At 38.8% G+C, this 17,740-nt stretch overlaps 1 protein-coding gene across 5 annotated transcripts in view; it reads left to right on the top strand.

Moving 5' to 3' along the window:
- The window catches only part of PPP1R12A (protein phosphatase 1 regulatory subunit 12A), a 107,833-nt gene that overhangs the window by 48,202 nt on the left and 41,891 nt on the right, over positions 1–17,740 (top strand). For all 5 annotated transcript variants that reach the window (XM_058191868.1, XM_058191867.1, XM_058191865.1 and 2 more), the window contains exons 3-4: positions 14,447–14,565; positions 17,408–17,567. In XM_058191868.1, coding sequence (XP_058047851.1) covers positions 14,447–14,565; positions 17,408–17,567 — 279 coding nt within the window. The remainder of the gene's footprint in view (positions 1–14,446; positions 14,566–17,407; positions 17,568–17,740) is intronic.

Here is a 17,740-nt window from a genome sequence, read left to right as displayed (position 1 = left end):
ACAGTATGCTTCTTTAACTGAATTATTTTAATGAGTGTTGGTTGAATTACGTTTTACTTTTTAATATTGCATTAATTTTTGTGTATTTAATATTTTTAGTATGAGTATTCACATTATATTGTTTTTACATATTTTTGCATTCTAATAGAACACAAACTAGTGCCTGTAAGCTGATACAAATTGTGTTTCCATTTTTAACCTAACAACTGGAAGTCTGCCTGTTACAAAAAATTTTTTAAAAAAAATCTGAAAAAAATAATTTGAATAGCTTCTTTAGATATTTCATGGAAAAATTAGACATTGCCTTCACTTGTCTGCAAACACAAGATTAACACAATATATGTTTCTGGTCAGAATTTAAAGTATTTTAAAGTGTCAATATTATACTACCCATAAATCTAGGTTTTGAAACTGATCTGGTAGTTGAGAAAACAACCCAGTTTAGCTCAGTTCAGACTAGTTTAATCCTCTAAGTCTAGGAGGAAGAAGCAGGGGCACTCATCGCTGGAGGTAGTTGATGGGGTATGAAGATCACATTCCCCTGCCGTCCATTGCCTTATTTCTAGCTGTTATATAACTTTTTAAAATTGTAATTGTATATTTATTTATTTTTACCGTTTGTAAGTCACCCAAAGTTACCTGATCAGTGTGAAACATATAAATTTATTAAAGTAGCAAATGGAGGGGGGGAGATAACTGAGCAGCATCAGAGAAATTGGATATGTTTTACTGTCTGCATCAGATTTTAATGTTTTGTTTTGTTTTAAATTTAAAATGACTCTAAAAACATACCATACAAAACTATTTAAAGAGATCCTCTTAAATATTTACTCCATACTTTTACTATTATAGTGCATTTTCCCCTCATAAACATTTTTTCACTCCTATCAACCCCACTTACTTTAGGCCTAGAAAAAATACTGGTAGAACTTAAGCAGAGTGCATTGAAATTAAACTATCAGATAGGCAAAGCCAAACTTTCCTATCTTCCATACAGATGAATTGCTTTCTCCTACTGGACAGACCACAACTACTACTATAAAATTCTATATACCTCATAAAGAAGGGACTTTTTCCTAGCCCATATAGATGTTCTATATGTATATCAGCCCTGAACTAATTCTACTTTATTGTAACAAAATCTGGCAAGTCTGAAAGTACAAACTTCCTGTTTCCTGCTTCCACTTTTAACTACTTGATCCATTAGGGAGGAGGTCCTTCCTAAGTTTTTCTCTGACCATTAAGGACTTCTACCTTTCTTGTCTAATTGTTTCCTAGGCAGCAGTTCTTCCCTTCATTCTCCAAAGTCATCCACATATTCCATTATACCCTACTAGAGTGATAGTCAGCTAACATGCTAACCTTCCATATGAATTTGAGTCTGTTTCACACATTCTTTTAAAGTGCCCACTGTACTTAACATTGGTAATCAGAGCTACACTTCTGAGTTCTGATAAACTCCACTCATGATGAAGAGATTGAGGCATTTTGAGAGTGTTTCGAAGGCAGTAGTAAATTTTTTTATTCATAACTTTGGCTTATAAAATAATCTAGTGCCTTCAATGAATTATTAACTATAGGGCTTCTTCCTTTTATGTCTGTATGCACTGTTACTTAAGATGTATTAAGGCTGAACTGCATTTTTAAATTCTGTGACTTGGCCTTGGACTTTAAATAAATTTAGATTACGCTAGTTTATTAATAAATACTTTGCTTGGATGGTTTTCATCACTAAAATACAAGCCTGCATTTGCTTATGTATAAGTGTTTTTATAATACACTAATTCTATGCTTTAAGTTATTTGTTCTGTTTATTTGCTTAAATACAAAGTTCATTGTATTAATAAAACCAAGTATTAATTTGGAAAAATAAAATTACTTTTTCTTAGTTGTTTCAAATTGCATGTATTAGCTGTTTTTCAGGATACATTGAGCTTCAGTTTCAAATGCATTTGCTGTTCCTTGATTTTATGAAAAGCATAAGGAATAATTTTCTCTAAGTGAATACTAAATGAAATTTGAAAGGCATCGAACTTTGCTGATCTTTTTTGTGATATTCACTAGTGATGACACACTATCAGGTGTAAGGATTGGTTTGAGTACCAGAAGTGCCTTTGGCATTATGACTTAAAACAACATAGGAAAAATAAAGACCTTTTAATTTTCTTGGACCTCTCAATGGGCTTTGAAGCTTTAATTATGCAGTAGTTTTAGATATGTTGCCCTAGTTAAGAAGTTTCACTCATCATTTGTTTGCTGATGTTAACATTTACTGCTTTCCCGAATGGTGTGCTACTCTGGAATTTATTTTTTGCCTCCTGTGCTGTGTAATAGAACTGCAGAAAAAATAATTGCTACCAACCTGCCTTCCATTGAGGACCTGTATACTGCACGAATCAAGAAGAGGGCCGTGAAAATATTTACAGATCCCTCACATCCAGGACATAAACTGTTTCAACTCCTACCCTCAAAACGACGCTATAGAGCACTGCACACCAGAACAACTAGACACAAGAACAGCTTTTCCCCGAAGGCCATCACTCTGCTAAACAAATAATTCCCTCAACACTGTCAAACTATTTACTAAATCTGCACTACTAGTAATCTTCTCATCGTTCCCATCACCAATCTCTTTCCACTTATGACTGTATGACTGTAACTTTGTTGCTTGCAATCCTTATGATTTATATTGATATATTGACCATCAATTGTGTTGTAAATGTTGTACCTTGATGAACGTATCTTTTCTTTTATGTACACTGAGAGTATATGCACCAAGACAAATTCCTTGTGTGTCCAATCACATTTGGCCAATAAAAAAATCTATTCTATTCTATTCTATTCTATTCTATTCTATTCTATTCTATTCTATTCTATTCTATTCTATTCTATTCTAATAGCTGAATAATTTGTTTTTAGTGGCTGTGATAAATGGAATGACACAAATTTTCAGTTTCTCCCTTGAATCTGATCGATTTAGGATTGTTGAATCAGTAATTTATTCTCTCAATGATCAGTAGAAGAAAATAGATACAATTCAAGAAATCAAATCAAAATGAATTAAGGTAAAATATCAACATAAAACGTTGCATAAATTACTATAATGATGTATAGTTGTAATATGAATGGCATGATGGCCTAGTGATGAGGACAATTCTCTTGGAAGATTGAGAATTCAATCTGAGGTAGCAGCAGATGTTTCTCTTCTAGAGCACAAAGAAAAAATATCTGTTGCGAACTGTGCATGACATCGGGAAGGGCATCTGGCCAGTAAATGCTCAGCTCCATTAAGTCACCCTGACCCCAAATTAAGGGATTGCAGGGTCAATACTATACATATTTTTACATGTATAGTAAAAATCTCTGCAAATGTGATCTTTGTATTATATTATGTAAAGTAAAAATATGTGCTCTTTAAAGCAAGTTATATAAAGGATTGCAGATGTACATATTAATATCTTAAATAAGAAATAAGTGAAACCTAATTAGCCTTGAAGATGATTATATCTTACATTCATTGCAGTAATGTAACATTTGGCTTCCATACAGGTAATAGTGGTCTTTGTGTCTTCTGATAGAATATTCATGTAGAAATTATCTTATCTTGCCCCTAATAAAGAAATGTATTTATTCTCAATGTCGGGAGAAACGGCGGTCAGGTCTGGGAAAATCCTCTTGTATGCCCAAGGACCGAGTCTGCAATAATTTCTTGTAAGCCCCGCCTCCGGTAGCCGTCCTCTAGCTTTTCGACTTGGTCACTGTCAGGACCAGACATGTCGTCTAGTGCTTCGTGCCTTTAACAGTTTTTTTGACACCGTTTATATTCACAGGATTGTGATTCCAGCGTGAAAGGCTTTTCTAGCCTAAATCCGCTGACGGCCGGCTCTATCGGCTTTAATTAGCCGGTCTGGCGATTTCCTCTGGATTTGCGATCACAGGCTTGCCCTGAAGCGCAACCAGAGAGCTCGCTGCTTGTCAATCTCTTTGGCTCTTCACTCGACCCCTTAGTGATAGAGACCAAAGACAAACGGAAAATTCTACCATCGATTTCCAGGCGAGGGGAATTCCGCCATCAACCATATCCTCGCCCTCAGCTTTTTTGTGGAACAGAGTCTGGAGGTTATTCCTTCCATTCACAGCGTTACTTCTTTCCCAGGGGAGTCCAACCTTGTGATGGGCAGGTCAGACTGGGATCCCGATTCCCCAACAGAAAGGCCTTCCGGGGGGGGTAGAGCGTTTAGACGCTCTAAGTGATACCGCATCGGATCTTCCCATTGGAGTTCGCCTGTCCCACTTTTATGCCCAATGGGAAAACTCAACCACCGACAACTGGGTCAGGAACACCATTCAATTCGGTCTTGCCCTTGAATTTCGCTCCAACCCCCCCAACCACTTTTGTGCGCTGCCCTGTTTCTCGCAGTCCTTCCACCAGGGCTTTGGTTTCTGAGGCCATTCGTCATCTGGTCTCCATAAAGGCCATTCAACCGGTGCCTTCACATCAGCGTGGGCACGGGTTCTATTCTTGCCTCTTTGTGGTGAGCAAGTCGTCGGGGGGCTGGAGGGCTATTCTTTATTTGAAATCCCTTAACCGGCACATCACATATCATAAATTCAAAATGCATTCACTCAGATCCGTTCTGGAGTGTCTTAGCTCAGGAGACCTCCTCTCGTCTATCGACTTGACGGAGGCCTACCTTCACATCCCCATCCTCCATTCACACCGTAAATTCCTTCGTTTTTGTTATAAAGGTCAACACTACCAGTACAGGGCTTTACCCTTTGGGCTGTCTTCGGCCCCTCGGGCCTTTACTAAGGTCTTGTCCATCCTGTTGGCCCACATTCGCACAGTCCCTATTAGGCTTCAGGCCTACCTGGATGATATATTAATTATGTCATCTTCGATATCGTCAGCAAAACGGGATGTGAATACCACAGTCCAGATCCTACAGGATCATGGATTTTCTATCAACTGGAATAAGAGTCACCTTTCCCCATCAACCCGCATTGTTCATCTGGGGGTGGAAATAGATAGTGTGCGGTCTCTGGTCTTCCTTTCAGAGGAAAGACGAGACAGTCTCTCTAACTTAGCGTCTCATTGTCAGTGGGTGGGCCCCATTCCCTTATTACAATTCTCTCAACTCTTGGGGAAAATGGTCTCCACCTTCGACATTATGCCCTGGTCTCGTCTTCACAGCAGACTCCTTCAGTGGTTCTTGCTTCCGCATCAGAAGAACGGCATCAGCTCCTCTCTCAGGAAGGTGACCCTTCCCGCGGAATTTCATGCATCTTTGGATTGGTGGACGTCCTCAGCCATTTCCCAGGGGACTCTTTTCAGAGACCCTCCTCGTTTGACCATCACGACGGATGAGAGCCTCTTCGGCTGGGGAGCTCACCTGGAATCCCACATGGCACAGGGCCAGTGGTCGGAACAGGAGGCCTGTCAAAGCATCAACTTTTTGGAGCTGCAGGCCATCCATTTGGCACTCCTAGCATTCTCAGACCATATTGCAGGTCGGGACATTTTGATTTTAACGGACAATATCACAGCAAAAGCCATGTAAATCGATTGGGTGGGACACATTCTCACTCCCTCCTTCAGGAGTCTCTCAGTCTGGGTCGTTGGGCAGAATCCCACCTCAGATCCCTGAGGGCGGCTCACATTTCGGGGGTTACCAACATTACAGCGGACTCTCTCAGTCGGACTCTGATCGATCAATCAGAATGGGCTCTGGTTCTGGACCTTTTCGAAGACCTTTCATCCCGCTTTGGCCGGCCTCTTGTGGACCTGTTCGCTTCGCCATCCAATCACCAACTTCCGAGGTTCTTCACTCGGTTTCCATCCCGGGGCTCGGAAGCGGTGGATGCCCTCCGCAGCAGATGGCCTCGGGGCCTCCTTTACGCTTTTCCTCCTCTTCCCCTGATTCCCAGGGTGATCTGCAAACTGCTAGAGGAAGAGGCCAAATTACTCCTAGTGGCCCCATATTGGCCCAGAAGGCCTTGGTTTGCGGACCTCCTCACATTGTCGGTTCAGGATCCTTGGAGAATTCCAGCAAACAGAGTGTCCCTTTGTCAAGGCCCCCTTCGACACCCTGACCCCCAATGGCTTTGCCTAGCCATCGGGCAGGAACAGGCAGTTCCAGTACAAGCGGCCCTTTCGGAGTGGAGGAGGTTGCTCACTTCGACACTCAAAGTGACAGCAGGACCTTCCATTGGGGGCCACCTGGCACTATTTGCCAAACGTTGAGAGGACATCACCACAGATGCCTGGGTCCTGGAGATGGTAAGATTGGGCCTCTGGGTAGAGTTCTTCACCACAATCCTGAGGTTTTTCATTCATTGTCCCATCTCAAGGGACAAATCGAAGAAGGTCCTCATGGAAACCTCTATTCAATGTCTGTTGGACATTCAGGTGACCCAACTGGTTCCAGAGGATGGGGGCTGGGATTCTATTCCATCCTCTCTCTAATCTCAAAGGCCTCGGGGGTGGAGGGGAGAGGAGGAGGGCAATTCTGGATCTGAAAAGGCTGAATCGCCTACTAATTTACAGGTTCAAGATGCAGTCACTCCAGTCCATTCTGGAAAGCATGTTTACAATTACTCCTTACAAATCTCCAGGATTCTCTTCACAACAGAGATCATTGAACAAGCTACCACCCAGCTGGCTTCTGGTCTCCGAAGGTGGAACCGCGGGTTTCTTACAAGCGTGAAGGGCTAAGCCCGAGACCGCTATAAGCCAAGGGAGCGGACAGCAGCCGCACTTATTTAGGCAGACTTTCTGCACTCCGGATCCCCTTCGAACAGCTCTCCCAAGCCTTTAGCCTCCAGCAATTCGCGGAGGTATCTTGAGCTCCTGCTCGGTCTCCAAGCATACTCTTTGGCACCAGACATTTGCCGCGCTTTTAACAGTGGCTTCCCAAGCGAGTTTTGAATAACTTTTGATTTCTGGATTCTTCATAACGAAGACCTTTAGGAGGAGATTGACACCCGCTTGGTTGGCTCCTGGTCTTACCGATGGAGCCATCAGACTGATCCCAGCATGAAGAGCTTCAGCTCGACCCCACTGAAGTCTGATCGATCGATATAATAACAGAAAGGTATTTCGTGATTGCAGGGTAGCGTGAATGAACCTGGCTCCATGTTACCCCAGGAGCTCAGTAATTGCTCGCTTTCTGTGCCAGCCCAGCATGAAGAGCCTAGCTCGACCCTGCTGGAGGCCGTAAGTGGAGGCCACAAAATAAACTGGCTGGAACTCAGGGCAGTTCACCTGGCCCTCAGGCGGTTCCAAGATATGGTGTCAGACAGACACATTCTAGTCATGACAGACAATGTGGCCACCAAGGCCCACATAAACTGCCAAGGGGGTACCCATTCCAGGTCCTTCATGCAAGAGGCAAAACAACTAGGCGCTTGGGCAGAGAGACACCTGTCCCTCAGGCAGAACATATTTCCGGAGCTGAGGGTTCACTTCTGACTTCCAGCTGTGGATCTGTTCGCACTCCTTGGCCCAAGGACTCCTCTACGCCTTCCCTCTATTCCCCCTCATTCAGAAGGTGATCCTGAAGGTATTGGTGGGAAAGGTGGAGGTCCTACTTTTGGCCCCACATTGGCCCAGAAGGCCATGGTTTACCAACCAGGTCAACCAACCGGTGACCAGACCTTGGAGGATATCATCGGACAGAAACTCCCTCAGCCAGGGGGCCTTGGTCCACCTGGACCCACAATGGCTCCAACTGACCGTCTGGCGTTTTAGTGGAGATTTCTGAGTCGGGACAATTATTCCTCCAGGGTAGTCCAGATTATACAGACCTCCAGGAGCCCTTCCACTAATTGGATATATGATACAGCCTGGAAAACGTTTTGCGCTTGGTGTTCCAGGTCGGGATTGAATCCTCCATCAAGGCCAGGAAGGACAAAATAAGGGGCTATCGCCCAACACTATCCATCGACAGGTATACCCTATCCTCAGTCCTCTCTTGCGAGGATCTGGAGTCCCTCAGTCAACACCCGGCCATGTGCAGGTTTATTAGGGGCGCAACGAACCTAGACGAATTTCAGAATGGACGTCCCTCTCTGTCAGGAAGGACCTCTGTATCTTCCATCCCAATAGGGTGGTCTTGCTGTTGGAGCCTTCCTTTGTCCCCAGGGTGGACTCATGATTCCACAGGGCTCAGGAACTTATACTATCCAGCTTCTGCCCGAGCCCAGTACACACTCTGGAGAAAAAATGGCACACCTTGGACGTAGGGAGAACCCTCTGCATGTACTTTAAGAGGACTTCCACCTTCAAGAAGACAGAGTCACTCTTTGTGTCCTTCCAATCCTCTACCCTGGGCAACAAGGTCACTCCATTGACTGTGGGCCATTGGATTCGGGCATGCATCACCAAGGCCTACAAACTCCAGGCTCTTCCTTTGTCTCAGTAGGTAACAGCTCATTCCATCAGGAGTGCGCCCACGACAGAGGCGTGGGTGATGCAAGCCTCTATTGAGGAGGTTAGTCGAGCAACTACATGATCCTCTCCGTTCCCTTTCGTCAAAGCTGGACACCTTTGTTTCAGCTGAAGCAGCCTTTGGCAGGTGAGTCCTCCAGAGGGTTCAATCTGAACAGGGGACTTTGGACCAGACTGCGGCCCATCTGTAGGACAAGCCTGGTATGTCCCAGGAGTGAAATGCTCCCGGTTCGGACCAGATTGCTCGATCTGGTAGCGATGGTGGCGGGTGGTTCGGAGAACCGGTAGCAAAAATCCCTGCCTCCCCACCACCACCATGCCTAGCTGAGCCGCGCGATCATCAGAGGTTTTTTTTTTTACTTTTAAAAGCATTTCTTTCTTTTACTTAAAAGTAAAAAAAAATCCTCTGATGATCACGTGGCTCAGCTGGGATCATCAAAACCCTTTAAAAGCGTTTTTTTCTACAACCTCTTTGGCCGAAGAGGTTGTAAAAAACCGCTTTTAAAGGGTTCTGGTGATCAGGCAACTCAGCTGGGATCGCCAGAACCTTTTAAAAGTATTTTTTTCTGCAACCTCTTGGCTGAAGAGGTTGTAGAAAAAATGCTTTTAAAAGGCTCCTCTGAGCTGAGTTGCCTGATCGTTAGAGGCTTTTTTTTCTTTTAAAGGCAAAAAAAATGCTTTTAAAAGAAAAGAAAAGTCTCTGATAATCAGGCAACTCAGCTGGGATCATCAGAGGAACCTTTTAAAAGCATTTTTTCTACAACCTCTTCAGCCGAAGAGGTTGTAGAAAAAATGCTTTTAAAAGTTAAAAAAAAAAGTTGGGCACGCCCACCCAGTCACATTACCCCCCCAAGCCATGCCCACAGACTCAGTAGTAACAAATTTTACATTTCACCACTGGTATGTCCCATTCCTGGATGTTAACTCCACCGCAATGGAGAAGGAGGGTTGGTCTTATCTGACATGCTCCTTCTCATTGGGTGGACATATCCAGCCCATCCTGAAGACCGTCTGGTCCTGGGCCCAAATGGGGGAGAACTTTAGCACAAGACACATCAAGTCTGTCAATAAGTCTTCGCCCAAAGCTGGGGACTGTTGGTAAGGGAGGTGTGTCCTCACAGCTCTGACAGACTCAGTCCAACCAGCTAGCAGACTAGGTCAACCTATATCTGGATGCTATCTCCACCCAGCAAGTAAGGTCTTACCCAGGTAAGACCAATGCCCCTTTTTTCCCAATTGTCTGGAAAAAACACTCATTTTTTTCCTCCTTATTTTTAGAATTTACAGAAGTTTTACATTTCTAGGTCAGCTAAATGCATTTTTTGACTAATAAAATTCTTTGGATATTCTTAATGGTCACTATATTTGCATAATTACCAACTATATCCATATGAAAAGAAAATAATCACTGCTATGTGAGAGTATTTTTGTACTTTATTATATACTTAAAACAAATACTTGGTATTTTTTTTTTGCTTTTACATTATTGACTGGCGTGATTATTCAGTTGTATTACATCAGTATTGCTTACTTTCCTTGCAGATGGGAAACTCTAGGGGTGTGTGTGTGTGTGTGTGTCGTTCTCCCCCTCCATCCCTCCCTCCCTCCGTCCCTCCCTCCTTAGGCTAATGTCAGCTTGAGAGTTGTCAGCTTTTCTTCCCTAAATGAGAAGTTTAGGATTCTTTATAAGTTTCAAACCTGTAAAAACTTCAATAATTTATCTGGACCAGAAATACAGTACTACAGAAGGCTATTTTTGTAGTTTTATAGATATCATGGGGCTTGCCAGTTTAGGAAGTGACTTCTTTGATGATTAGCAATTTTTACCTTGCCTTCTGATGGTTACATGCATTCTCCATTGATAACCTTGTCTTCCTATAATAACAGTGTTTTTTCCCCTGGAGCATCCTAGAGTATAAGATATTGTAATAAAATTGCATAGAGATTTTGATGTAAATGGGGCAACTGAAAAAGTCATATTTGAGAGGTTATATGCTAGATAATGTAATTTTTGTCAAATCCAACAATGTCTGGTTTTCTGAAATTGTCTTTTGTATCTTATTGTGTTTTGATAAACCATTATGATGAAAGTATTTTAGGAATAGAATTCCAAAGCACAATTCTCTGGAATCCAGTACACATTGGGAAACTAATACCTTTGAAATATTTACTAATTCATGTCTTATCTCCCACCTTTATCATATCAAAAGTTAAATGTACATTAATTTGCATATATCATCTTGTGAAAGATGTTTGGAACATATATATATATATACTGACCCCATGGTAATGCTAAATGAAATATAGCTCATAATTAAAAGTCAAATTGTTAATGTAAAATGTAAACCTTTCCTTCCCGTAGACTCCTGGATTGATGAAAAATTCATATTCTGTCTTTAGGATTATAACAGCATTATTTTAGTTGGCAAATCAAAACAGTTCTGTATATTTTTTATGTACAAAAACTCCCATTACGTAGAAACTAATAGATAATTTATGTGCTGTATTTCTTAAAGATATTTGCTAACCTGAAATTTAATTGCTTGCAGCTGTCTTAGTAATGTTAGTACATTAATGCTTAATTGCAATTCTTCTTGTATGGCAGGGCTCAACATTTCTGTTGCGTAGAAAAATAACTTCTAAAATTCACTTATAAAATGCCTCACAACACTCTGATCAACTGATTCATTTTAGACTCAGCATCTGCAATAAGTTCATCAGCAACAAAATTTCACTTATTTTCTGTATTACCAAATATAAATTTTCCTTGTGCAAAGGGATGATTGTCAGCTTGTCATTATGAGAAGGAGTGGCATCACCATGCCTGGAGAGAAGAAGGGTACAGCTGTAACCTTAGCCTCACATTATGAGATATATCTATCTTTATAGCTAGCTGTGTATTTAGAGATACAGCCGTCTTTATACCTAGGTGTGGAGCTATTTCTAAGATGAGCTCAACTGAGATTGGCTGACTGCAAAAGTATTTTACTGTAGAACGTACAAACACATGAGACAGTCTTTATTTTCTGCTACCAATGAGATGGCACTTTATTTTCCCCTCTATCCTTCCCTTAGTCCAGCCATCTAGTTTGCCTTTACCTCATTTGTTATACCCATAGAAATGACGAGGGAGAAATTCTGACTTCTTTGAGCTAATAGTTACTGGCCAAGAGACGAATGCTCCCCCTCCCCCAGCTTATTTTTGCCCAAGTATGGTCATAAGCTGTAGAAAATAATTTGAAGAGGTCACATACAGCCTGTGACTTTGAGTCCTCTGATACTACATGTTCTCAACACCTGTGCAAGTTCACATAGATTCTTAAATGAGTTCTGGAATGTGTTGACCTTTCAGATTATTCCAGAGTTCAAGACAAATTTTAGCCTTTTTCGTTGTTCCCCAATTTTTTCCAGCCATTATTTGTTTCCAAACTTTTGGGAACTTTTTTCTTTGTGAGAAAGCAGCAGAAGAGAGGCCTTTGTTTTTTTCTGAGAAGAGGTAGCACAATATATTAGCAATCATATACATACATTTCATGAGGGAAGGTTTGCTGTAATATGTTCTATTATTCTTGAAGGTTTTAAAAAAAAACTTGCCAATTCATTTGGAAACAGGTCAAATTATTGGGTGGTGGGGAGAGAAGAGAACTTGAAATTAACTCCAATTCTTGGTAGTTAGTCTTGAGGACTGCACATAGATATTCAATGAGAGAGAAATATGAAAGTATTTCATATAAACAATAATTTGTTTATTATTTTAGCTGTAGGGTGTGTGTCTGTGTGTATCTCTGTGTGTAAAATCTTATGTGGCAGTACTTATTAGAGCAACCATAAAGCCTTTGAACTATTTTAATTCCAACGTCTGAGGTATCCTTAACAGCCTGTTTAAGATGGGACTTGGGAGATATGTGCTTTACAGGTAGTAAATTGAGCCCAAAATTTCCATTACTAAGCAGGACAGTTGTTAAGTGAATCACTGAATTTTGATCATGTGAGCATGGAATACTGCAATTGTTGTAAATGTGAAAAATGGTGATAAGTCACTTTTTTGGTGTTGTTATAACCTTGAATGGTCACTAAATGAATGATTGTAAGTTTAGGATTTCCTGTAGTAGCAATAAATCTAGATAAAATCAACAAAAGTGATAGAATAGAAATGTTGAATGGTCAAACTATCAAGAGCCATCAGGATCTGGTCAGTTGGATAATATCAAGTATGGACAAGGTAGATTGAAGTCCCAGGAAAGTACATGCCGTACAGTTTTAAATCTACAGTGGACAAAATACTAAATTGCCAAGAAATATATATGTGATTCAAAAAGGTGTGCACTCTGATGGGATCTAGAAGATTAGCCTTTTCTGCTGTAGAATCTATTCTTTGGAACTTCTGGAAATCTTTTTTCAGCAGGTTTAGCAATCTTTTGGAACAGGGAGCCTGCAAAGTGGTTGTATTATTTGTGAGATTGTCATGCATTGTTCTGTGGTCTTATTTACATTTATGTTTAATTATTTTTAGACTTGTTTTAATTGTTTTGCTGGATGATTGTATAAATTTGGTAAATAAATAGATGTGTATGGGTGAATAAATGGATGATAGAGGCCTGGAAACAAAGATCTCTGCAGTAATTTTTTTTAACGTGCTTAGATAATAGGAGAAAACTAATGGGAGCTAAGACTGGTCTACAATTCTCTAAAAGGTTGTCAGGTGCAATTTTAATTTATAGGTTAGAATGAATTACCCAGCCATAAGAACTGTCGATCGAAAGGTTGGCAGTTTGGCGGTTCAAATCCCTTGTGCCGCATTAAGGAGTGAGCTCCTGTTACTTGTCCCAGCTTCTGCCAACCTAGCAGTTCGAAAGTACATGAAAAATGCAAGTAGAAAAAATAGGGACCACCTTTAGTGGGAAGGTAAGCGTTCCGTGCGCCTTTGGCATTGAGTCATGCCAGCCACATGACCACGGAGATGTCTTTGGACAGCGCTGACTCTTCGGCTTTGAAACAGAGATGAGCAGTGTTCCCTAGAGTCGAGAATGAGTAGCACATATGTGCAAGGGGAACCTTTACCTTTAAGAACTGTGAAACAGTGGAATATTTTTTAAAAACAGTGATAAACTACTCCTCCTCCTTCATTTTCTAATGGAGATAAATGGCCATTTGCTTGAGGTGGCCCGTTAAATTTCTTATTAAGAAGAAGGGATAAAACAATGACCTGTAAGATTTTTTTTAGTTCATACATTTTATGATGTGCAAATTGTAACAAAATAAGATTATGCTTTACTTCTGATTAATATTAATGGAATGATTACAGCAGGGATCGTCAAGATTTTTGGGTTGGTGAGCACATTAAGAACTTTTAATTCATATAGGCAAAAAATTATATGATCTGAACAGAAACCATAGATATCTAACATCATATAATGGTCATTCTCACAAAATGAGTGCTGTGCCCTGGCAAGTAAACCATTACTCAAAGCCTCTTTACATGAACCTAGTAAATGAGTGAGGTTGCTCCCTGTAATCTCCCAAAATGCCCTTTAATACTTCAGCAAATCTTTTTACCTTTTCTAGGGAAATATACACATTTGTACCATTTTAGTTTCTAAGGATTCTTTTAGAGTTTATGAAACATTTTGAAAAAGAAAGCTATATTTCAGGCTTTCCAGTTTACATTATGCTAGCTTTCCATATACTTATTTTTAAGTATAACAATACTAAAAAATATCAGGCAAAGCATAGTACATAGGAGACACCAAGTGTGTTGTTTACTGTCACCACTTTAAGGACCAGAATCTACAGGGTATAGAAGAATTGTGAACATAGTGAGAATTTAATTTAAGGGATCTTATTAAAGACCCAACCACATTGAGATAATCTTATTAAAAGCTTTTAAAAAATTTCCCTATATGCACAGATTATGTTTTTACTATTTATGAAAAGAAATCTGTACTTATATTAAAACTATTCAGCATATTTGTCATTTTTTCTTCTTTCTATTAACAGATACTTGATTAGTCAAGGAGCATATGTAGGAGCTGTAAACAGTGAAGGAAACACTCCATTAGATATTGCTGAGGAAGAAGCAATGGAAGAATTGCTTCAAAATGAAGTAAATCGACAAGGTAAACATAAAGTTTTAGTGCAATAACTATATGTAAGGGTTAGGAAATTCCATATTGTAAAGAAAATTAATGATACAAGAAAATTAACTATAGAAGACAAAACAAAATCCATATAACAGCATTCATTCATTTTGTACCAGCACTGATGCTTGATGAGTTTTCTGTAAACAATTTTATTTTGTCTTTTTCTCTGCAGCTCTTTCTTCTCATTTGTTTCTCTTTTCTTCCCAGTGTTGGTCCCCACCCGCCCCCATTTCCATTTCTTTCTTTCTTCTGTTTTTGCTGGGAGCAGGAATAGGAGACAAAATGGCATGTAGTTATAAACCAGATGGGATAAATTAATTTTTGCAAATCGGGTGCTCATTTGATAGAAATTAGTTTTATGAAAACTGACAGTTTTTTCTTTGCCCCAGATGGTGGTCTTTATTGGAATCTTGTTTGTATCCAATGTGTTCTTATACAAATACAATTACATACATATACGCACATATACATATAATATATACATACACATGCACATATAATATATACATACAATTCATATACATATAATATATACATACTGTATAATATATACATATACATATAAAATACATATACATACAAGTGTATCACTTGGACATCCTTTCTGGAGGTGAGGGAATCCACAGTTATTTTCAGCTTATTTTAACAATATAGAGGAGCTGTGAGTTACATAGAATTTTTATCTGTATATTTTGGTGGAGGGGAAGAAGAGAAAGATGATGCTGAATGTAGGCTTCTTTTCCGTTTGGGATATAAAAGTATGTAAGAAAAATACTTTGAAAAACTATATTCATGTTCCAGCTAGCAAACTATTTTAAAATTTGGAAACTAAAGGATTTCCCCCCAGCTTGGCTGATTAGATGGGAGCCCAACCACTGACATTAAAAAATTCTAACATTAAAAAAATGATTGAATTTCACTCAGTATTTTTTAAGATAAAAACACTGAGAAAAAAATACACAGTATTTCAGATTGGTTATTGACATTACAATATACGTTTGTATTGAGTAAAAGAAAACTGTATACAATTCTTTAAGGTTGAGGCAGGGCTTAGTGTTTGGAGCATTAATCTGATCATTTAATTAAAATTTAATATTTTAAAATATTCCTTTCTGTCAGATTAAAAATTACTCTGATAATTTACAGAACTCTGTTCTGGCCAAACTGAAGATTTTCTGGAGGGAAGAATTATAATGCTGGGCTTTAGCTGTGCGTTCCTAATCTGAATCATAGCAAAGCAACCACTTTAGCTCTGAAAGCAGTGTAGCATGTTTGCTAGCAGCATTTGATGTAGAGCATTCCCAATATCACATTTTCATAATGTCCATCCAAATATAATAAGTGGGAAACCAAATAACTGTTTTGAAGACATGACAAATATATTATAAACATAATTTCATTTAAAGTAGTTTAATAAAACATGTCAGTTTGAGAAATCTTTGAACTTTAGATTGAGATATTAAAACATGCCAGTTTCACACAATATAATCTATAAGAGTCAATGCTGTTTTTACAAGTAGGTGGGATTTTAAAGGCTTATTTTTGCTTGTGTAAATACATCTTATATATAAATAGAATAATGGTGCTTGAAATAGTGGAGAATATTGTAGTCTTTTATGATTTAATATATGAGACAACACATTTTGATCTGAGGTAAAAATGTAATGTCACTGTGAATTGCATTTTGACATATTAAAGTGATGTTTTAAAATCCTGCCAATTAAAACCATAAAGTACCATTGGATACAATCTGAATTGGTTTCTTATTTTAGTCCATAGTAAGAAAGATTAAGCTGACTACCAAATTAACATACACTGTTGCCATATGTGGACCATTGGAAAAAGTATTTTATTTTAATTGTTTTTATTTAGTTTATAATAAATAAATGAAGAAACTTAGCAATATTCAATGGTTTGATTTATTTTTGAAGCTGCAATATCTATTTATGTGCATTTTTCTAGCTATTCTTCATTTATATCCTAAGATTGATTGCTGTTCGGTTTTGGCTTTTTAATCTTTATGAGGTAATTAGGTAATTTTAAATGTGATATTTATTACACATTTATATTTTACCTGTAAACATGATAATTAGATGGATGTATTGATGCAAGATCAAAAAGCTAATTCAATGCTTTATATAGATCTTCAGTAATGTCCAGTGTTTAATAAAAAGAAGTTTAGAAAGAAAATGCATGTTTGGAAAAAAGTGGATGACATGGGAGGCCTAGGCTACTGCTATTAATTTTTAAAATTTTAGCTTCAGAAATAATAAGCTCATGGTGGTTGCCATAGAGTACATAAAAGGAAAAGTTTCTAAGTTTCTTTAGTTTTCCAAATTAAACAGGATCTCTTGGAAAACAGATCTATAAGAAACTAATAACTAACATGGAAACTACTGACATTGCAAATCTTACTCTGGATCTTAGACTGTACAAGTCTTATAACCTGCATTAAATGCATATTTGTCTGGACTACGTGTTAGAAAATTGACCTCAGTTTGTATCTCCAGTCTGTAATTCTGCCTCACCTTGTAATTATCTTGACCCAGTTCAGCTTGTTGAACAAGATCCTATATTGCATTTTTAAAATGTAATTATCTATATAATACCTGACTTTTTAGAGAATGATATTTGTGCCAGTACATGACATGCAAGCTTTGTCTTCTACCTCAAACTGTAACCAAAATGTTGAGGATAATCACTTCTACATAATAGAGCTGGAGGGGAATTGTCCAATGTCTTTTTTAGAAGATGAATTTCATGCAGTTTAAACAATAAATGTATAGGTTTTAAAATGAATATATTTCTGTTCTTTTAGGGGTTGATATAGAGGCAGCTCGGAAAGAAGAAGAGCGTATAATGCTTAGGGATGCCAGACAGTGGCTTAATAGTGGTCATATAAATGATGTTCGGCATGCAAAATCTGGTGGTACAGCTCTTCATGTCGCTGCTGCTAAAGGGTATACGGAAGTCTTAAAGTAAGTTAAGCTTCTGAATGAATTCAGATTTCACATTTAAAATTTGCTGTGAATGCTTAGATTTATATATATGTTTTTAAATGTCTTCTAATCATTATAAATAATCAGTCATTACTGAAATATTAACCATATATCAAGCCAAGGAAATACATATATATTTGTTCCCAATGTTC

Source organism: Ahaetulla prasina, chromosome 7, assembly GCF_028640845.1.
Source record: "Ahaetulla prasina isolate Xishuangbanna chromosome 7, ASM2864084v1, whole genome shotgun sequence".
NCBI classification, from domain to species: Eukaryota; Metazoa; Chordata; class Lepidosauria; order Squamata; family Colubridae; genus Ahaetulla; species Ahaetulla prasina.
The sequence above is the reverse complement of the archived record's forward strand: the minus strand, read 5'-3'. Positions and strand labels throughout refer to the sequence as shown.